The 23,259-nt window shown below is 35.5% G+C and overlaps 2 protein-coding genes across 2 annotated transcripts; one reads left to right on the top strand and one right to left on the bottom strand.

Annotated features, from left to right (window-relative positions):
* Positions 1-6,884: 6,884 nt before the first annotated feature.
* LOC105165246 (tubby-like F-box protein 3) lies at positions 6,885-10,948 on the bottom strand. The gene is made up of 6 exons (XM_011084198.3): positions 9,832-10,948; positions 8,814-8,901; positions 8,481-8,610; positions 8,226-8,405; positions 7,521-7,998; positions 6,885-7,287 (listed from the first exon to the last, which is right to left on the bottom strand). The coding sequence occupies exons 1-5, from the start codon at positions 10,180-10,182 to the stop codon at positions 7,527-7,529; spliced, it is 1,221 nt and encodes a 406-aa protein (XP_011082500.1). The 5' UTR covers positions 10,183-10,948; the 3' UTR covers positions 6,885-7,287; positions 7,521-7,526.
* A 1,084-nt stretch (positions 10,949-12,032) lies between these two features.
* On the top strand, positions 12,033-19,149 carry LOC105165247 (sodium/hydrogen exchanger 1). The gene is made up of 15 exons (XM_020694536.2): positions 12,033-12,223; positions 12,584-12,815; positions 12,921-13,039; positions 13,281-13,378; positions 13,845-13,904; positions 14,584-14,630; positions 14,737-14,931; positions 15,614-15,660; positions 17,041-17,107; positions 17,232-17,332; positions 17,425-17,526; positions 17,711-17,849; positions 17,940-18,002; positions 18,236-18,319; positions 18,580-19,149. Exons 2-15 carry the CDS (start codon positions 12,639-12,641, stop codon positions 18,898-18,900), a joined length of 1,620 nt encoding a protein of 539 aa, XP_020550195.1. The 5' UTR covers positions 12,033-12,223; positions 12,584-12,638; the 3' UTR covers positions 18,901-19,149.
* Positions 19,150-23,259: the final 4,110 nt, after the last annotated feature.

Raw genomic sequence — 23,259 nt, 5'->3', positions numbered from 1 at the left:
AATAACAAAGAAAGGAAATAATGGTTCAGGGAGTCAGATCCGATGAGGATAGCTCATAGCCGAGGCCGGTAACCACACATCGGTTGCAAAACCCAAGAAACACACGCCACCAAAATCTGCCCACAAAAGAACTAAACTCACCACATAGACCATCAAATCACTCAGGTTTCTCGCCCAAAACTACAGTGGACTACTCAAAACCACACAAATTTTCACTTAGAAAAAAAAAAAGTTTACAGAGAACTTTGTAATCGGAGCAGAAGAAGAGGGATGAATAAACTTTTCAATTTTTTTGGTCCTCTTTTTTCAAAACGCCACGGGAGGTGGCTTTAATAGAGGGAAGCCATATATGGCGGTGAGAGAGAAGAACGACCGAGGGAGAAGAAAAAATTAGGGTCCAATCTGCAGAGGAGAGGATGAGATAAATATCAAGGAAAAACGGGTCAGGTTATGGGTCGGACAGGGAGAGTGGACTGAGTGGAGTATGGGTCAAGGAAGTAAAGATGGGCAGCCATCCAAGGTGTGGGCTTGAGCCTATCAAATTTGGTCTTGTAATTATACTTAATTTTTTTGTGATTTATAAAATTACATCTAGCACCCTTGAGGTTTGCTTTCATCTAACAAATAAGTCTTTTCGTTAATCAAAGTTCACTGAATTTGCTAATACTAACAAAAAATTGAAAAAAATTTATATTTACCCTCAATTGATTTATTACTAACTTATTGCAGGTCAGATAATTTCTTTTTATAAGTCAGTAATAAGTCAATGAAGGTTAAATATCTAATTTTATTCAATTTTTTTTATTAATATTAGCAAATTCGGTAGATTTTGACTAATGGGGGACTTATTTTCTAGATGGAAACAAACTTCAAGGGTGTTAGATGGAATTTTCCAAACAACAGGAGATCTACATGTAATTACACCAAACCTTAGAGAAGCGAAGTGTAATTATTCCTTTTTATTTTTATAATGCAAATTAATATTGAAATTGAATATTATAATAAAAATTAAAAGTATTTAAAAATAAAAATAAAAATATGAAAAGAGCTAAGGTTAAACTATTTTGAAAAAGGATAAATCAATATTTATAATTTTATGCAGAAATAGATAGAGAGCTACCTCTATATAACTTTTAGTTTAAATAAATTTATTAAAAAAAATTCAATATATTTTTAGCAATAAATTGATAAGCATTTATTTTGAACAATTGCCTATCAACTTATTGTTGATAAAAATTGAAAAGAGTGTGTCTTTTGTTTTTTAACTTTTTAAATTAAGTTGGTTCAAACCAAAAGTTATAAGCAGCTTCCTACCAACTTTTATGACTTATTAGTACAATTGTAAATATTAAGTTACTTCAAACACTCACAGCTTTTACCACTGCTTAATTTACAACTTATTTCTATCATAAAAGTAGACCAAATATGTTGGGCTAGGTGAATTATTCATTAAATTCAATATCATGAAAAAATAAAAATGAAAAATAGAAGGCATAATCACACTGTCATTCTCTGAGATTTGGTGTAGTTACACGTAGATCCCCTGTAATTTGGGAAATTACATCTAGCACTCTTGAAATTTACTTCTGTCTAACAAATTAGTCGATTAATTTGTCAAAATTCACCGAATTTGTTGATATTAACAAAGAAATTGAAAAAAAAAAAAACTATATTCACCCCTGATTGACTTATTACAGGTTCAATAAATCTTTTTATGACCAAATTACCCTCGTACGTTTTCACGCGTGAATGCATGTGAGGAGGTATATCTTCATCGTTATAAGTGTAGTTTAGTTCCAAAAAAATTGTTTGACTTATAATAAATCAGTAATAAGTCAATCAAGGATAAATATCGATTTTTATTCAATTTTTTTATTAATATCAATAAATTCAGTGAATTTTGACTAACGAAAATTTATGTATAATTACACTAAACCACGGGCAGGTGTAACTATCCAAAATGGAATTTAATGGAGGGGCATTAATTATCCAAGAATATGAACATAATAATAATAATAATGAGGTGATCCTATTCCTATTTCGGATCCACCAATAATTTATGGTATTGTTTGGGCCTACCAAATTGTGTTCTGTAACTTTAGTACGTAAATGTAAGCTGACGACAAAGCAATAAAAATGGTTAAGTAATTGAAAGAGAAAGAAAAAGAAGTTAGATAATGAGGGGATGGCCATTGGCCCCTCTTGCAATGAGTGAACCATTTATTTAACATATACTCTAATAAATACACCGACCCCACCCACCTACTAATCATCTCCCACTCCCATTTTCATCTCATTTCTTCTTCTTCTATTCCCAATTTGATTTTCACCTAATTATTTAAATTATTCATTTTTAAAAATAAATTATAAATGGGATTCAACTTAATTACAAATATTTCTTCATTCTTTGAGAAATTATCAAAACTCTTCTGGTTTTAACGATCGTCCAACAACTAGCCTAATCCGTTGGTCTTTATTAGACTTTTATATTTTTTTTTGTGGTAAACTGACTAAAATACCTTTTGTGGACTATAAATTATAACATTACTTATTTATTTAGAATTTTTGAACTTTTTTTTTATGGACTAAGTGAGTAATATTTCAAAATTTTCACCCATCTCGTCTAACAAGCAAATCCATTCGTTAATCATAATTCATAGAATTTACTAATAATAGCAAAAGTATTGAATGAAATCTATATTTACTTTTGATTAACTTATTATTGGCTTATCCTAAGTCAATCAAAATTTTCCTGATCAAACTATCTATATACATCTTTACACACTAATGCATGTGATGAGGTACATCTCCACCCTTATAAGGGTAGTTTGGTTAAAAAAAGCTTTTTTTTATCAAACTATCCTCGTACATCTTCATACGCTAATGTATGTGAGGAGGTATTTCTTCACTCTTATAATGGTAGATTGGTCAAAGAAAAGATTTGTTTGACCTACAATAAGCCACTAATAAGTCAATCGATACTAAATCTGAATTTTCATTCAATTTTTGTGATAATATCAGCAAATTTGATGAATTTATTCATTAGACAAAAATAAATATCAAATATACTAAATATAATTTTTTAAATCCTAGAAAATTTTATATGTAATTACATCAATTATCAATTATTATCCCTTTTTTTTGTTATGGGGTGGGGTGGGGGTGGGGGGGAGTTTGATTTGATAAATTTAAGTGGATATTGAACGTGAATAGTCGTGGCCGGCCTTGGAGTGTCTTGTTTTAGGTTAATGTTTCTTTGGCATTGCAAGTGGGAAAAAACCTTTCCGACACTCCTTAAGAATTGATTTGTTTGATCATTAACGACAAACACTCCCTTCAATTTCCTCTTTAATTATATTTAAATGGGCTTTTGCTAAGTTTATTTAAAAGATATTATAAGTTTGCACGTAGGTTTTATAAGATAGTTTTAACGTTATAACACGTTAGATCTTAAACTAAAAATAAATTCAAGAAATGTTTGGATAAAATAAAATTATAAATTTATATGATGTTTGCAATGTTAAATTTGTAATTAATTTTAAAAAAATTATTACGATTTTAGAAATACGTTAGCACTTCTTTTAAAGCTCTTGACGTCTGCTTTTAAAGTTTATAAACTCTTTTTTCTAAAGAAAAAAATTAGGAAAAATTACATTCCACTCTCTTAAAATTTGGTTTAATTACACGTAAACTTCATGTGATTTGAAAAATTACATCTAGCACCATGAGGTTTGCTTTCCTCTAACAAATGAGTCGTTCTATTAGTCAAAACTCATCGAATTTGTTGATATTAACAAAAAATTTAGAAAAAAAAATCTATTTACCTCCGATTGACTAATAAATATTTATTGTAAGTCAAATAAATATTTTTATAATCAAATTACTGTCATATGCCTTCACACGTTAATACATGAGAGGGGTTATACCTTCAAAGTTATAAAGGTAGTTTAGTCGGAAAAAAATTATTTGACCTGCAACCAGTTAGTAATAAATCAATCGAGGATAAATATCAATTTTCATTCAAATTTTTTTGTTTGTTAAATATTAGCAATTTGGTAAATTTTGACTAACGGAAACACTTTTTTGTTATACTTCCAACAACCTCAAGATGCAATTTCCCAAACTAGAGAGAATTTACGTGTAATTACATCAAATTTCAAGAGAGGGAAGTGTAACTATCCAAAAATATTATTAAATAATTTATAACATCTTATACGATATTTTCAAGAACTTATAAGCTCACGCAAGTATTCTCGGAAATATACTATAATCAGTATCGATTTATTGAAAAATATAATGTCTTTTGAATAATTTCAATCAATAATTAGATTAAAAAATTTTAAAAATTATTGCAACTAACCATAAATTGTAATCACACAAAAAAGAAAGAAAAAGAAAAGAAAACTATAATTAAGTATTAGGGTAAAAAAGATTAGATTGAGGTGCATGGAACAGGAATTTGGAAGGTCATGATCCGGGGCCCAGATATTATCCACTGTGGTCCTCAGCCACAATCTACTGGCTTTTAATTCAATGATTGAGATTCATTTGACAATTTATTGCCCACCATAGCCATGCATGGACCACTCATTTTAAGTGCCACAATGCTCCAAAAACATTCACTAAATACTCACAAATTAAAAACCCAAAAAAAAAAAAAAGGCTATAAACACTTTGATTTTATTTTATTGGTTAATATATAAATTGTGAAAATAATTGATGGGGTATTTATATAGATGAATTTGAAATTATAAATTTCAATTTTTTAATAGAATAATTACGTCTTTATCTAATAAATAGGTTCCTTCATTAACCAAAATTAATTGAATTTGCTGATATTAATAAAAAATTTGAATGAATATTGATACATACCCTCGATTGACTTTACTGATTTATTGCAGGTTAAACGGGTTTTTTTCTGATTAAAGGTGAAGACATACCTCCTTACATGCATTAAAGTGTAAAGATGTATTAAGGTAATTTGATTATAAAAATATTTATTTAACCTACAATGAATAAGTAATAAGTTGATCGGGGTAAATATAGATTTTTGTTTAGTTTTTTTGTTGTTGATATCATAAATTCAGTGAATTTTGACTAACTGGTGGATTTATTTATTAAATGGAAGGAAACCCAGGTATATTAAATATAAATTTTCAAATCACAAAAAATGTACGTATAATTATATCAAACCTCAAGGGAGGAGAGTGGAATTATTCCTTCATAATAACAATAAATCATTTGAATTTATTTGGAAGATTTTAAAATTATATTTAAATACATTTAATATATTTTAAATTCTTTTGTTACGAAATCATTTGAAATCATTTGTTCAAATTCTTTCGTCAAATCAAAATCAGTGGATCCAAAGGTAGCCTGAAAAAAAAGAATAGAAAGGCAAATGTACTTTTCTGAGGACCATTGAAAGAGGCCCATTTAAATATGGGCTTTTTCCGGCTGATAGGCCCACAGCCCACTACGGCTACCTATTTATAAGTTCTTCTGGCGTCGTTCCGGTAAACCCTAACCCTGATTGGTAGCTGGCCGCCTTAATTCTTCTGTATAGAATCTGAAATGTGACGATTGTCGATTTCTTCTCTTTATTTTTGGCTGAAACTTCCAGTTTTGAATGGGCTGAGATTAACTTATGCCGGTGATGACAAGAGTATTGGCAAGAGCGGCAGCACCATAAACTGCGCATCCACGGGAGCTTCCGTGGGGTGATTGTCGCTATGATGAGTGTGCCAATATGCTAATCTGAGGCCTTTGATTTAATTCATTTTTTATTTTTTTTTCCTTTCTCGTGCTTCAGAATTTGAAAAGTTTGTTCTGGCTCCAGAAAACTGTGCTAATGTGTCATTGCGGGGTTTCTGGAGTTCTGTCAATCGTCATCAATGCAGGGATATCGTCGTCGCTGTACAGAATTTTTTCTCTTTTAATGTGTGTTTGTGATGTGCAAAATTTCTGGAAAATTTTTCATGAAATTAATTTGATTATTATTGAAAGGTGTATATATAATTTCCATCAGGATATTAAAATATTGATTATCAATTATATTGACCTTTCTTTAACAACCACAGAATTTTGATAAGTTAAAGGTTATATTGGGATTATCTTAGTGGAAATTACAATGGATTTTTATGAATTTTGATAGAATTATAATTTTTTTTTATTTAAAGAATTATCAATATCTGTAATATATGATAAAATTATATAACTGTGAAGTTTGAAATTGTTGTTATTGTTGTTTTGTTTTTGTTAAAAACATTGAAAAATTAGAAAAAAAAATTTCAGTCAGGTGGATGAGAAAAGTTATAAAATTATCACCCAATTTATAAAAAAATATAAAAAATAAATAAAATTATAATTCATAATTTATAAAAATATTTTAATTGATTTATAAAAAAATAATAAAAGTTTAACAATTTTACTAATTATAAGACAACCGTTAAAAAGTAGAATGTATAAATAATATTTAAATAACGATCAATATAATTATGTTAAATTTCAAAAGAGCTAATCGTAATTTCTCCAAAATTTTATTGTAATTACCTAGATTAAGAGGATCCAACCTCTATATAAATGTCTCTTTTAGTGAAATTCGTCTAGACATCCTCAATTTGGTCAGGCAACATCATTTTAAGAAGTCAAGCTTGACATTCGTTTGGTAGGTCATTCTATAACATATTGGACTCCGAATGTGTGAAAGTGATAAACATAACATCATATTTGATAGGACTTAGAGTTGAGTTGTTGTGCTAAAAGGATTTGGAACTTGAATGACCTGTGTGTTTAGGAGCCTAGAATTTAAAAGTCGTAGCATGTGCTGCAATTGCAAGTGCAGAATCCTGAGCCCAAGATTCCAAGACAAAGAGCATTCAAGATGGAGACAGAACAAATCAAGCTTTTCCTTAGTCGATTAATAGCCAGGTTACATGTAAAATTTCTGCTGCTATCACGCATGCATTATGTGAGATCAGTTGGAACAAGATTCCACACACACATGGATACAGGACTGCAAACAGATTGCAGGAACTACCCTCTGGAGACCTTGGGAATGCGTGAGAAGAAGACGTCACTGAAGCCACATACGGCTTCCAAGAGTTTGGCTCATGCCAACTGCTACAGAATGTGTATGTACAGTAAATTTAAAACACAAACCAAAAAGCACAGCTAAAAATGAGTTGGCTAGTCCAGCCAGGCAGCAGGGAGTGATGCAGTTCTTTAGTTTGTTATCAACTCTACACGTGATTTTGGGCTCGGGTTCTGCTGAGCGCCTTCCAATACCTGCCGAGTTCAATAAAAGGTCAGAGGGGACAGATGCGTGGACTGCCACACAGTATAGATTTCTGTAAATGCTATAATTTCATACATGTCAACAAGAAGTATGGAAACATAGTGATAGAATAACAGAGCACCAAATGGCCGATTCAAACATGTCTGCAAAGGAAAGAACCATTTGAAATATTCACTGAGATCACTTTCGATATTGCTGTTAAGTAGTCAGACTAGCATAGCACCTGATGTCATTCACATGCAATTTTGGTGTCAAAGCTGCTAAGACAAATGGCGAATGCTTGGAAAGCAGAGATCGGATACTGATAGTCCATGGTGAAGATGTCTTTCCCGACTTTCCCAAATTGGAGAATGACATTCTCCTGCTCTTGTCCACCAGCTTCATTTTCAAGAGAGGCAACTAGCTGAAAGTTCTTGACTGAAGCGACTGTTACACGTCCGTTAAAGTTGAGACACCAGCATTGTAGTTGCTCGTGCCATCTAGGAGCCTTGTTTTTCAAAACTAGCATTTCATCTTTCGGTGTCAACAGAGGTCCAGATCGGAAACTATCTGTGCGAGTCGATTTTGACCTGAAAAATGGGAGTGAAGGAAATGAATCGAAGTTGCCAGGCAGGAATTCAGTTTGTGTGGGAGCCACGCCTTCCGGTTCAATTGCAGAAGTGGGTATAGTATCCATGATGCACTGCATCCGTCTTGGTCCCCTGTTTCATTATATGTATATATTTTAGTAGGTGAAAGGCATGACACTGTTGCAACGCATCTCTTTCACATTCAAAAACAATGAGAGTTATACTGGGAAACGATCACTTTACTGTGAAAGTGTTAGAAAATACAGTGATTCTCACTTTCACTGAATAACATGAATCCTGAGAAAATATAGCTTGTTTCACTTCAACATTAAGATTATGTCAGAGGGACTAATAATCACCTTGAACCCAAGACGTTCAATTCATATGAAATGTGCGCCACAGGATAGTTGCCTGCAGGGACCTTGGGAGAGACTTGTCTCATTCCAACTATCCTCGTCGAACGAGACTTAGTAACTTTAGCTCCAGCATTAGGGGGCTGAGCATCATAGATTGTGAACTTGGTTCCCAAGAAATTAGATCTGTCACAACAAAAATGATGAGTTTTAATCTGCAAGGGTTGGGAAGCAGGCAGCAATCTCATACAACAGATTTACCTCAACTTCCCAATGTAGTTGTTGCTGCCCTTTGATACATCATCAGCATTAAGAGATATTATGTAGTCAGTATAAGTTGGCCGTCTACATCTTCGAGCGGCAAGAAGGAATTTCCCATCATCATTCGAAGCTGTGAGAAACAAAGGTGTGAAGAGTGAGCTAGTACAGCTTGAGAAGCAGAAACCAACTGTCTAGTGTAACTTAGAATTTTAGAATATGAAATCAGGGTGCTAGAACCATAAGTTTGGAACTATTTATTTAATGACGAGAAAAGCTACACCGGTGTAGGTAGCATTAATAGATGAACGATCAACAGACAATTGAGCATTTTACCTTGGCTCAAATTGAGGTAAAGGTGATATGTTTGATTGCCACGGTTCCGCTTAATGAAGCACTGAATTAGGGTGTCTCTTGGACCAGGCTGCGAAACAACCACCAAGTCTTATTTCAGCACATGCTAGTGAAAGGAAGACGAGGACAATAAGTAAAACAGGTGAAATTGACTAGTCAAACTCCAACATTTCACCAGCATATTATAATTTCTTTCACATAAACTAAAATCATTTGTAAGTGAAACCATGTCTTTTGTTGTTTTGTAACTGAAATTAGCATATGGACATGAAACTTATTTTCTTTATTTCCAGTCTTCATTTCATCATTGCAAACCATGCTAGTTCATCAATAACAGCAATATGTGCTAACTTCACATTGAGCAAGAATCTAAAGACAAAAGCAAAAATGTTTACTCCTTAAACTAACAAAAGACATTTTATCATCCACATACAGGATCTTGACCAAAGCCCATTTGTCAGCAGTCCGACATCAGAAAGATCATTCTAATAAAGCATTGAGAAACATGCGGATTAGCAATTGGTAATTGAAAAACACGGAACGAAATAATAACATTTTGAGCATAAATCAGATACAAGGGAGTATTGCAAGTTGAGATAAAATAGAAAGGGTATCAATGTCTCCATCTTTTGACATAAAAGCACTGCCAAAACAAAACTGCACTAAATCCTCCTATCCCAATTCCCAACAGGTTGTACAAAGCCACAAGACTAGCCCTCCTCATTGTGAACAAGTTGATGCCGTATGTTAAGAAATATTTAGCAAGCTCCTCCAAGAACTCCCATTATGACTCATGATAATATATTCTATTCCAAAGACAAACAGAGAATATAATCAAAATTATGCAAATGCATATATCAGCTGTATCAGGCCAATTGATAATATTGTGTACAATTTTCTAAAATGAAGCTTTGAGAAAATGAGAACTCTAAAGGATAATATAGTGGCTAAACATGAAATCATACCACAGGCAAAGGCCATGAGCACAAGCAATACAAACCTGCTTCAGTGAAATGGGGAATGTCATCTTTCCAGAGACCTCCAAGTTTCTTACTATTTCCTTCATGATTTCTCTCCAGCTTCTACAAACACCAGCACAAGCAACCACATTCTTTCTTTGGGGCCACGAACACTCAGATTCCTCAATCCTCATAAGCACATCCCTCAAGAGCTCTGATGGCATATTTGCCCAGCAACTCTGCCTCAGAGCATCCACAACAGTCACCCGACAGTCCTCAACTACACGATGAGACCTCGACCTCATCCCATAACCAAACCTCCCTTCGAAACCCTTCCTAGATATGCTCCCAAATTCACCCTTCATATCCTGAATTATACTCTTGAATGACATAATTAACCAATGGGAAAATAAGCTCCAAAAACCAAATATCTTTCTACCAACAGCAATCAATAAAAATAAAATCCCATAACCCTGCAAAGCTAAAGCCTAAAAACCAAACTTTGATGAAGTATCATCAAACCCATCTCGCCCAAAAAAAAAAAAAAAAAGAAACACAGAAAATACTCTTTTAAGGTACAGTTTAACACCCGGTAATCAAGCTGCTAGCGCCCAGAAAACATGCTAAAAGCTTTTCTACTAAAACCCCGACAAAAGCAATCTTTATATCACAACAATATATTCCAAGAACAGCCGCTAACAAAGAAACATTTGCACACAGTTTCAAACCTACAGCTTCAAATCCTGACAAAAACAAGGGGAAAAAAGGTCCCAAACAAAAGAACTATCACAAGTACACATCAATCTAAACGCAAAACAAACACATATCATGAAAACTCAGCATTCCCAGAAAGAACCCTCCAATGAACCAGAGCCACACAGATCTATACAAAAACTATTCCTTCAGGACAAGATCTTTTTACATGGTTGTTAGGCAGAAATAATCTAAATGGAAAAGAAAAAGGGTTTTTATTAGGCAAGCAGGAAGCGATTTTGGAAAACTCATCTGGTGGTGATTAGAGCTTGATAAAGCTCACATATTAGAAAAAATGGAGTAAGAATGAAGAGATTAGGGTTGGTGAGGGTATTTTTCCGTGAATTCTTGTGACCACTTTTTTGCTGCTTTATGACTTGGGTTTTTCCGCGGGGGTGATAGTGTTGAGGATGTCCCTTTTACTATACTGTTTCATCATTTTAATTTACACTATCTTATGAAATTGCAACATCTTACAAATACAAATTTAATTAATAAAGCATGTCTTCTTTTTTAAAATATTAAATTAACTTATATCATGTTGGAATTCACGAATTCAATTCAAGAATTTCAAATTCATGATAATAAATTCATCAAATTTATTTCGATAAATTCTTACCATTTGTATTGTAATAGGTTTTAAATGAGCTTGCATTCGGATTGAAGAATTTGAAATTATGAATTTCAAATATTTGATAACAAATATTTTAAATATATTTGGATAATTCAAATTTAAAGAATCTCAAATTCTTATATTTTAATTTTAAACTAAAATTTGATAAATATGAATGAATTTTATTTTTTTTCTCTAAATTCTTCTTTTAAATCTAAATAAACCCTAAAATTCTTACTTCAAATCGTCTTTTCAAAATTCAAATCCTTACATCCAAATGCAATCTTGAACTTCAGTGGTAGGTACATAATATATTTCACAATTCACGAAAATCATACCAACACGTATTAATTCAATTGATAAAGAACGAACAACTTCTATTATGGATTTTGATTTTCTTTGCCGATGTAACAACTCTTTATTGGATATTCCGTGAGTATCTGTATAAATAATTTATTATTTTGAAAATTTGTCCTAACCCCTAATAATAATTGAAGTCGAAATCATCCAAACTTTTTTCAGAAAAATAATAAGTATGATTTCATTTATTTACTTTTGGAAAAAGGATTGCCGTAGAATGTAAACAATAAAAAGGGCATTTATTGCATTTGTAAATCACCATATTCTTAGCATATTTCACACACACACACACACTAATAATGCTAAAAGGTGTTAGATAATAAGTTTGATAAAAGTACAATATTTTAATCCACTCAGGAAATCTGATTCTTCTGGACCATATGTTCGGCATTTTGTGGTGGGCCCAAGAATTATACCATTCTCATTAATTCGGAATCTCACAGCCCACAATAGGCCCAATGCGGCCCAATAACTGCAGGCGCACATGTTCCCTCATATACAGGGGAACTGTGTTCCTGTACGTTTAACTTTCGCGGTATTCCAACTGCCATCATCATATTCGCACGCTCTTTGCTTACTACACTCATTCAATCTTTTCTTCTCTGCTCTCTTACACTTGAAGCAATTAGTATACAACGTACAGAGTCGCGGAATAGTGAAACCCTAATTGATTTGCTATCCATCGGGTCGACGGTCGAGTTACACAGGTATTCATCGATGTTTTCCCTAGTTCTTATTCCATGCACCCTTTTTTTTTTTTTTCTTTTTGAAGATTTGATTAGTGATAGAAGTAGTTATATTCAGAGTTAATGTATTTGGATGTTGGAGAGTTGATTTAATGGACGTGAAGAACGGTGATAACCTTTTTTCTCGATGAAGTGCTAATTCCGCTACTGAGTTATTTCGTTTTGAAGTATTTTTCTGTTTACTGATTGCTTTGATTTGATTGGTGATCTAATACGTTTGGTTGGGTACTGAAGCTTCGACTGCAATACGATTATATTCTCTAGTTCTTGATGACATCTTTTCCCTACTCTTATTTGAACTATTCTTGTTTTCTGAGGCAGAAGAAAGGAGGGGAACGCTGCTTTCTGCCGTCTGGTTGAGTAGTAAACTGAGGATATGGGCGGTAGTGTAGGTCGTGTGTTGATGATGTTAGGGATTTTCACCTCTGATCCTGATAAGGTTTCCGTTGATTCCATAACGCTGTTTGTTACGCTCCTTTGTGCTTGCATTGTGATTGGTCATCTTCTGGAAGAAAATAGATGGATGAACGAGTCTATTAGTGCTCTTTTTATCGTGAGTTCCCCACATATTTTATTTCAGAAAAATCTTTAACTTCATTTGGTTTCATGGGTTAAAACTCTACTCTGCTTAAAAATTAGTTTGATGGTTTACTGGCAGGGTTTGGGTACTGGAGTTGTTATATTACTGGCTACTAAAGGAGCAAGCTCAAGGATCTTGGAGTTCGATGAAGAGCTGTTTTTCATATATCTCTTACCACCTATTATATTCAATGCAGGGTGAGTGATAAGTGTCTCTAATCAGTTTGTTCTATTTTCTGTTAGGTCTTGTGATCTCATCATGCATTTGGTTATAATTCCAGGAGTTCAGAAGTAATAAAATACAATTGTTTTCCTTATGCCTTGAAAGTTGAACCTGGGAGGGGTGAAGGATTATTGTTTCATTTTTCATTCCTGTTTTGGTTATGATAGTTCTTGTGAAATTGGGATCTGATAATTATTGTTTTTATATTATTGCCAGGTTCCAGGTGAAAAAGAAGCAATTTTTCAGGAACTTCATGACTATTATGTTGTTTGGTGCTGTTGGGACAGGGATATCCTTCTTCATCATATCATTTGGTATTCTTTCCACCATCAACTCATGCGCAGAAACACAGCTGAACTAAATGATGATTATATTCTATTTCATGTTATTGGAGTATCTTCTGTTCTAATAGTCATGGATAAATGAACATGATTTTTGTTTTTAATCTCTATCATTCGCATAGAATCTTAACTAGCAAGTTTCAATTAACCATGGTCTGGTACCAACAGGCTCTTTTGTCTTTTAGATGATTTCTAGGTTCCATTTGGAATTTTGGAGTAAAATACTTTGTCAGTCAGTTGAATAACAATATTATTATTTTAAACTCTATGCTACATAAGGCCTCACAATTGAGGTAGTGGTAGTGTTTTAACGGTCGCCTACTTATTTCTGGAAATTACAGTCTCTGCCTGTTTATTGCCTGTCGTTTGAACTACATGTTTTCCATATACATTGTATGGTTCTTGACTTAGCATAACACTAACTTTTAAACTGTCTCAGGTGCAAAAGAGTTTTTCGAGACATTTGATATGGGCTATTTCGAGCTCCGGGATTTTCTTGGTAGCTTCACCCTCTTCTTTATATGTTCATCTGGTGTTTGCTATTTAATTGTTCACATTTCTCTGGTGTTATTAACACTTGCATAAATGTCTTAGACACCACCGTCCTTTTGTCCTCCATTCTCTGGCCCCGTGCTTCCAAAATCATAGAAGATCAATTTTACCCAAAAGAAATGAGTCACTGTTATCATGTGGCACTGATGGAACATATAGGTGTTTGTGCCTATATCTTTATATTGGATTCAGGCAGGGTTACTGCTATAAATTTGGGGGAGTGGGGTCAATGGGCAATGGCTATTAACTATGTTGCCTATGTTGACTGTATCATGCTTATAGTTTAATTTGAGGTCTTCGTTGCTGGCCAGTGCTTATGCCTTTGGGTAACTTTGAATAAGTTAGCATGGATTGAATCAACTTTCTGTCGTCCTTTGTGTTTTATTTGGTTCACTTATCTGTGTGCATGTGTGCCTAAATTTTTCAGTACTATGGTTGATGTGTGCTGCCAATCAAATAATAAATAAATGCCTTCTTGTATGCTTATATTTGGAAGGTTTCATCCTGTGTCTCTGGTGAACAAGTTTAGTTCTTAAGTTGTTGTTCTTGCCAATGCTAATCGTTCTTTCCAAGTATAAGAGCTAAGCATGATGGCTTCTAAAAATTGTCCAACATCATTTATGCAGCTATTGGAGCCATCTTTTCAGCTACAGATTCTGTGTGCACATTGCAGGTCTGGATAAATTTGCAACTTGTTTTCTTCTCCAGGAAGGGGAAAGAGATACCTGATAGGAAATCGACGGAACGGTTCCTGACTGACTTTTTTGCCCTGATTGTAGGTTCTTAATCAGGACGAGACGCCTTTACTCTACAGTCTTGTTTTTGGGGAAGGCGTGGTGAATGATGCCACATCTGTGGTGCTTTTTAATGCAATTCAGAAGTTTGACCTCTCAGATGTTAACTCCAGAGTTGTCTTAAAATTCATTGGCAATTTCTTTTCTTTATTTATAACCAGCACTTTGCTGGGTGTTTCGGTGAGTTCTCATCTCATTCATTCATCACAATTGCAAGTTGGCAGTAGTCTGGTCAAATTTGGCTTCTCTAAGTTCTATGTGTTATATTCTTCCTTAGGGTTCAAATATTTCTTTTACTTGGTTGTGTTAAAAATTGATATTTGATCATGGGTAAGGCTTTATCAGGATGGATATGAACTGTTACTGTGTGGTCTATTTAATGTGTATGTTATCTTAGTAGAGATCCAATTGATTTGGATCAGCTTTGTTCCAGAAAACAATAAAACCTAGTTAAATGCAACTTCTGGAGGAGCAAGGAAAACTTTGTGAGAAGTTAACTTATCTTTTTCCCAAAGATGCATGCATGACAGGATAGCATAGTAGAAAAATGATGAGCAAACGAATGGCCAAGTCTGTGAGTTATGGCAACATTGAGCTCCAGATGAGATAGTGGTGAAAGAGAATAGAACTTCAGTCTGTAAAATAAATAAAGATTTTCTGTTGGTTGTTACCCATCTGCTTTCTCTTTTCTTTATTGTGGAATTCTCTGCTGGAATAACGGAAATGTTGCTTCATGATCACTGAAAGAAATTTATTTTAGGCATCTCGATGTTTTGGACTTATTTCACTATTATTCTCATGGACTCCTTAGCCAAAATGTTATCCTTGTCTGATCATTTTGTTTTCCTTTTTAAAAATGCAGATGGGATTGCTTAGTGCCTATATTATTAAAAAGTTGTACTTTGGAAGGTATGTAACGCTAGCAAATTGTTTCAGTCTATCGTTTATGCATTAAGTGCCAGTGAATATGTGGTTTATTGTTGAATTTTGACATGCTAATTTATGCATCTGAGTGTAAGCGTGAATGATATTTCCATCAACTGACTAGATCCACAATGAAGATCATCTCAATTGCATAACTTGGTGAAATTGTCGAGTCCACCTTAGTACGATAGTTCCTCTCATTTTCTTGATTCTGAGCAAGGAGCCATGAGGAAATGTAGCCAGGGATGTTGACTGGATATAATAATATTTTTATCTCATGAAGGTGTTACCATTTTCCTATTCACCCTCAAAGCTCGAACCAAATAACAATTAGGAGAATGCAGAATGAAGGTTATCAAATATAGTATATTTGCATATAACAGATTAGTTTTGATACTTTTTTTTTCCTCTCTCCTCCATTCTTTTCCAGTAGCACAAAAGCAGTCTATCATTGTTGAACAACACCCTTATTCTTTTCCAGCAGCACACTTAAAGGGATCAAAATTTTGGTCATAGGAATTTAAGGCAGTCCATCTTTTTCATGCAGCACACCTATTCTTTTTCAGGGGTTGAAATTTTGGTCTCTGTCAATTGTTTTCCAGCAGCAAACTTAAGGCAGGCCTCTTTTTTCAAGCAGCACACTTGAAAGGTTGAAATTTTGGTTGCTGTTTATTATTTCCACAATTCCTTTTGCTTTTCACCGTTTGTCTGCTTCTGCTTTTCATTGGGGTCTCTAATTCGATTTCTTCCTCCCCACCTTTTCTCCTTCACCATTTTCATCAATGTCTTTAAGGTTCACTTTCAAAAACAACATTTCGATTTCATTTAGGAAGTTGGAAACTGATATGGGTTCTTAAGATTTTTCCTTTTGCCTTCGATTTTCACTTTTGACTGCGCTGGTAATGAGGAGCGCGGGACTGGGAGTTTGCCTTTAGTGGCATTGTCACTGCAGTCTATGTTGTTTTGAGAAAAAACCTAGAGTTATTTAATGATCATTGTGTAACAGGTTTCATAGACTGGATTCATCAATGTTTGCCACTGGCCACCAACATCATTGTAATCCCTTATCCAGTGATCTCTATTTTCTTGCTGGTCAAAAGATGCTCTATTGTTAGAAAAATGTGAAACTAAAACTCTATCTTCTGCTTCCTCCAGGGTTATTTCCTTTTTGGTTCCTAAGAGTTCTCGAACTTAGTACACCTTATGTAGTCATTAGCTTATGAATATTGATAAATGTTACTTGCTTTCCTAGTTGCTTTTATGTTGAAATTAATTTGTTACACAGATATCTGAGCTGACTTCTCTGTGGTAAGAGTGTTAAAAGATACCTATTATTAAGGTAACAGCTAAGATTTGAATTTTCAGGCATTCAACTGATCGGGAGGTTGCTTTAATGATTCTTATGGCTTACCTTTCTTATATAATGGCCGAGGTTCTTCTTACTTTTAACTCTGCTAAATTTCTGTTATATACTTTTGCAGTAAAATAGTCGTTATTATGGAAAAGTAATTAGTAATTACAGTTTACTGATCATGTTCACTGCACCCCTCTTTCAGCTCTTTGACTTGAGTGGAATTCTTACGGTGTTCCTTTGTGGAATTGTCATGTCACACTATACCTGGTATAATGTGACTGAGCGTTCTAGAATTACTACCAAGTAAGCGATACTTTTAGAAAATCCTCTCTCTCTCTCTCTACCCCCACCCATCGCCCACCATAACATTGTCTTATTTACTTGCTTTTCTGCAGGCATGCTTTTGCAACTTTGTCATTCATTTCAGAGACATTTATCTTCCTTTATGTTGGTATGGATGCATTAGACATTGAAAAATGGAAATTGGTGAGCAGCAGGTAATGTAACATCTACAGATTGCTAAAATTGAAGTAACCTATGCTATAATCTTTCTTCACTTCTAAATACTGATGATACTTCTGGTCAACTTCTATTCTTGCTTAATGTTGCTCCTTTTCTTCTTCATTTATGAGTTTCACGTAAATCTCTCTATTTACTCCGGCTCTTCTAAAACTCCTGCAGCCTTGGAAAATCTGTTGGAGCAAGTGCCCTGCTTCTTGCCCTAGTTTTGGTTGGGAGAGCAGCATTTATTTTCCCACTATCCATTTTATCCAACTTTTTTAAGAAGGCACAGAGTGACAAACTCACCTTCAAGCAGCAGGTTATTTTTTTGTAGAATTTTGAAATCTTGTTCTGTGGCTGAATTGCTAATGGCTGTTGCAAGCAACAAATAACATGCATGACTATACAGGTTACAGTTTGGTGGGCTGGTCTGATGCGAGGTGCCGTTTCCATGGCGCTGGCTTATAATCAGGTAAAAGGAAAAATGAGAAGTTTCTTAGTACTTATCCCTGGTGTGGGCACAGGAGGAAGTTAAACTCATGCAAAGCCTTGATTAAAATTATTGGAGAATTACATTGAACATTTTGACTAAATTTGACAAGAGTTCTGCTTTTGTATATTTCACGATTGCGTTATAGTATCTTCTGATCATGTACATTGTTCACCTGTGTTATAGTATCTTCTGACTTATGTTAAAATTTGCAGTTTGCCAAATCAGGCCATACTAAGCAGCCAGGGAATGCAACAATGATTACCTGCACCATTACTGTAGTCCTTTCCAGCACAGTGGTAAGAACTTCATTCTTGTCTATACCGTTCCAACTTTAGTATCTTTGGTTATGCTAAATTATCATTTTAGCTTAGACAAGGAGTTTTTCTTATGTGTTCGGTGTGGAAACATATTAAGCGCCATCAATTATGAGAACTATATTGCTGTTGCGACATGATGCATTCTGTTTGGTATTGCACACGGAGAATTTTCCTTGGACAAAATACATTGTTTCCTTTTCCTGGACACTGTAAACTCTAAACATATTTGTTAATTTTAGGTGTTTGGATTGTTGACGAAGCATCTTGTAAGGCTTCTGCTCCTTCCATCAGACCACAACAGAGCTATGGTTTCATCTGAACCTTCTAGTCCAAACTCAACGACTCTTCCCCTTCTAGGCTATGGCCAAGAATCAGAAGACGTTGAAATGGGCAGAACTGTTCCACGTCCACCGAGTTTACTTATGCTTCTAAGCACACCAACCCACACAGTCCACTATTACTGGAGAAAGTTTGACAATGCATTTATGCGTCCTGTGTTTGGTGGGCGGGGATTTGCAGAGTTCGTTCTGGGCTCACCAAAAGAAGGGAGCATCCACTAATTACAGCAAAGAAGCGACTGAAGGATTTTTGCCCCCTTCCAGTGCAGCGCTTACAACTGACCTACTATTAGATGGAAAATACAGAATGTTCATATCTATTATGTACATACATTTAGCTGGACCTATCAACTAACATTATATGGTGATTTGTGGGTTTAGCGATAGATTTGAGTTTTTCAGACTTATCTTTTGTATGTACATATGTTAGTAGAGTTTATTTTTATTCATTTCTCCTTATTTGATCACGTATCTATAAGTTGTCTTGTTTGAAACGCATTACTTCCCAACTCAAAATACGAATGAATCTGTGATGTGCTCAGAATTGTAGGGTAATATGGCCTGGCTCGGTGGGGCAATAGAAGTAAACTTGAAATCTACATAGGGAACAGAGAGTAAGCACTCTAATTATCAAGTCGGTCATGGAGTTTAGGTCGTAAGTCGAAATAATAGAGCTAGTAAATAATAAATGACGTAACTAAGATACCTGGGGTTCCATAAATGAGAAGCTTTTATACATTTGCACCAAGTAAGGATGCTAAGTGGATTTCTTGGGATCACGGCACATGTCCGCCATCCCTGAGATACTGCCACTTCCCTGTCTGTGTTGTGTCCCTTCGGCTAGAAAGGGTGCGACCCAGGTCTACACTTGTGCCCCTTCTCAAATTGTATGGCCGATAAATTCTTCTCTCTTGTGCGTTCGGCCAAAGTAGGGATGACACAAGGTTTCGCTCCCATCATCATCAGCGAATCAACATGTGGTAAGATTGTTGTACGTGTATCCGGAAAAAATTTAAGCCCAAGGATAAGCTTGAAGTCGTCCATCACCACGACAGAAAGCTTGGTCTTGCCCTCATAAGCACCAACCTTAATCAGCACAGACTTGGCCACACCAGCAATGGGTTGTGCGGCCGAGTTGATCGCCTTTACACGCCCAACTCCCTTCTCTAGCACAAGCCCGAGTCTCGCCACTTCGGAGCTCGCAAGGTAGTTGTGAGAGGCTCCAATATCAATCATGGTACATATCGGCTTGCCGTGAATCTTCACATCAACCCTTTCTTCCTAGGATTCCGGGGCTGAATTTCTTCTTCTTTTTTCGGCAGTTTCACAGTAAGAGTCGGGACAGTCTTTCTCGCAAGGGGTGGCACAACTCTCTTTGCCGCCATCGTGGACAATGTACTACACCATTGGGATACGACACCCAAATTGTCCTCATCCTCCTCCGAGTCATTCTCGCCACCTGCTGATGCTTGTGGCTTCACACTTTTCGAGGATGACGCCTTGTTGGTAAAGGTCGCTAGTGCATTCAACAATTGCTTTTTCGGGCAATCCCGAAATCTATGCGGACCATCGCATAGGAAGTACCCGCTACTCCTCTGCGGCGCGCCTTGCCTGTTCTCTTGGGGCTTGTTCTTGCCTGAATCGCCCTGTGAGCTATTCTTAGTGTGGGGCTTCTGCTCTCCCCCACCTCTGTTGGAGTTATTCCTGAACAATCTCGTCCCAACAGGCTTATTCTGCGTGGGACTAGGCGTCGCCTGCCTATCCCTCCGAGTCTCTGGGTTGAAAGCCAAGCGTTCGGCCGCTGTCATAGCTAAACTCAAATCAGTCACCTGTTGGCGCTGCAACTCAATTCTCGCCTACGGTTTCAAGGCTTCCATGAACATGAATAGCTTGTCCTTCTCCAACATGTCTTAGATGTTCAGTATCAGTGCTGAGAAAGCTTTCACATATGCTCGCACGGAACCTGTATGCTCCAACTTTCGCAATGCCCGCCTGGCATTGTACTCAACATTCTCCGGGAAGAACTGCTCTTGGATCGCCTCCCGTAGAAGGGCCCAGGTATCAAGTCTCACTTGATGGGCCTGTATCTCCACATACTTGGTACGCCACCACAACTTAGAGTCATCAGTCAGATACATAGTTGCAGTCGGCACCTTCCTTGCCTCGTCCTGCACGTCTGCTGCAAGGAAGTATTGTTCCATGTAGTTCTCGACCTCCTTCGCATCACAAGCACCGCTATAGGCCTTCGGTTCGGAAATTCGAATCTTAGCACCGGGGTCATGAACACCAACAAGCATGCTACTCACTCCACGCTGGAGCAGACCAATCTGGATAGACATCTGTTCCATATCACGCTGCATATCGGCAAAACCAACGCCTCTACAGGCACCAGCCATCTTGAATCACCTGCCGACATTCGTCCAACTCCGAATTCAACACCGTGATCTCAGACTCTAAGGAAGAGACCTTCTCCTCCAATTCATTCAACCGGGAGTGTCCGTCCTCCGGGTTCTCAGTTCGCTCGCTAGGCGAGGCTGCGTGTCGCGGGCTCTCTGCATCTTGCCCCGATACCTTTACAGCAGCAGCATTCGTTTGGGCCATCGCAACCCGCCTCGGCCCCTTCTCGGCACGAGGTTCTGATACCACCTCTCACGAGGCGCCTTCCGCAAAGCGCACCGTGTGGCTAGTAGTCCGCTAACTACTTCTGCCAATCTCAACATACACTCCCGCTCGGCACTAACGCAGCGCGCCGACAGGAATCACAATACGAAAGCAATAACGCAATGACAGCAATTCAAACACACGATTTCAAAAAGTAGATTGCACTAAACTAAAAAGTGCAAATACAATGATCAATATGCTAGAGCAAGGGGATTGTCTTGAAGGGGACTCTAATACGTTACTAAGCCAAGCTTCTTATACTCATTTCCCCCTATAATAGGATTAAAAAAATAAATCCTATTGAAAACACTAGATATTGAAATAGCTGAAAAATGCACATCAGGAGGCGTAACGTCCCCATGAGCAATCTAAACAACAGAAAGTAAATAAAAAATAAGTAAAAGACCAACACCCAGGACTCTAAGACTGCGGATGTCCAGCGTCTGTCGATGAAAGTTGATTGATCGACCATGTAGAACGTTTGAGTGGTCGAAATGCACGTCAAGAATGCCGAGTGCACGGACGGCTCTTGACACCAGGGGTGGCCGCTGTCGGGCTTTTCAGTAGTATATTTTTTGCTACTCTTGACAAGCCCGATAAATCCAAATAACCAAATAATTCAGGTACCCGGTATCAAATGATCGAACTTTTTCTTCTTAAAAAGTATTTGAAAGCATGTTCGTTTGTTTTATTTATTAAATAATTTATGCCTGTAAATTGTAATTTATATGTACGGTATGGCTTGACTTTTTTCAATATTATACAAAAGTTCAATATCAAATCATAGCATCAACTCATTAATGTTCAAAAGTAATATAGCATCACAACTATTTAAAATAGTAGATAAAATAATCCAATTCATAATATTAATTTGGTAAATTACAACATTCTCTCCTGAAATTTGTTATAATTATGAATATTCCTCCTTGTTTAAAAAATTATTAATACTCCTTAATTTTAACGATCGTCTAACAATTAGTCAAATCCTTTAAGTTTCTATCAATTTTTTGGGATGAACCGATCAAAATGCCCATATGAATTAAAAGTTATAATTATATTTATTTTTTAAATTTTTTAATTTTTTATGAACTAAGTGAATATATATTTTTTTTTATAAATTTTAAAATTTTTCCATCCACCCTATTCAATTTTCTAGTGTAAGTCTTTCTTTTTTTAAGAAAAGAAAAAAAAATATAGTAAGAATAAAGTTGACAACTTCATACATTTGTCCAAAGATTAAATAATTTTATCAAACATAAAGAAGAATATTTATAATTTTTTAAACAACGAATGAACATTTGTAATTACGTCAAACTTTGAAAGAAATTGTAATTTACCCATATTAATATGACAAGTAAATCAACCCATTCATAAATAGTTTTCTTCTTTACCTTACTTTTTAATAGTATCAACAAATCTCTCTCTTTTCTTTCTCTTATTTTTAAATTTGAAATGTTTATATTTTATTATTATTTAAAAAATGTTGGAGCGCATTAAGCTCGAAACGAAAATTATAAAAATCATCCAACTCATTTTAGCCAAACCCGTTCGGATAAGGTCAGAACCCGAATAACCCAATCCGAATGGCCAGCCGACCTGTGAGTCTGTGACTATGGGAAGCAAGAATTCAACCAAATCAAGACAACCAGAGGAAAGTGTGATGAGAAGCACAGATATCTGAAGGCATTATTAAGGTACTATCTCAAGGAGCAATTCCCACAACAAAAGATACACACTACTGAACATGAACGCAACTACTTTATTCATAATCTACACAAAATCACAATGCAACAATGTGGAACTGTCAATTAACCAAACCCATCATACCTAATCGCCAGAGATAAACTAACCAGACAGCTACATTAAACCAAATGCCACCAAACAAGAAACCAACATTGGAATCAAGAAACCTGGCAGATT

The sequence above is a fragment of the Sesamum indicum genome, linkage group LG6 (assembly GCF_026168435.1).
Source record: "Sesamum indicum cultivar Baizhima isolate 11 linkage group LG6, ASM2616843v1, whole genome shotgun sequence".
Classification (NCBI taxonomy): Eukaryota; Viridiplantae; Streptophyta; class Magnoliopsida; order Lamiales; family Pedaliaceae; genus Sesamum; species Sesamum indicum.
The sequence above is the reverse complement of the archived record's forward strand: the minus strand, read 5'-3'. Positions and strand labels throughout refer to the sequence as shown.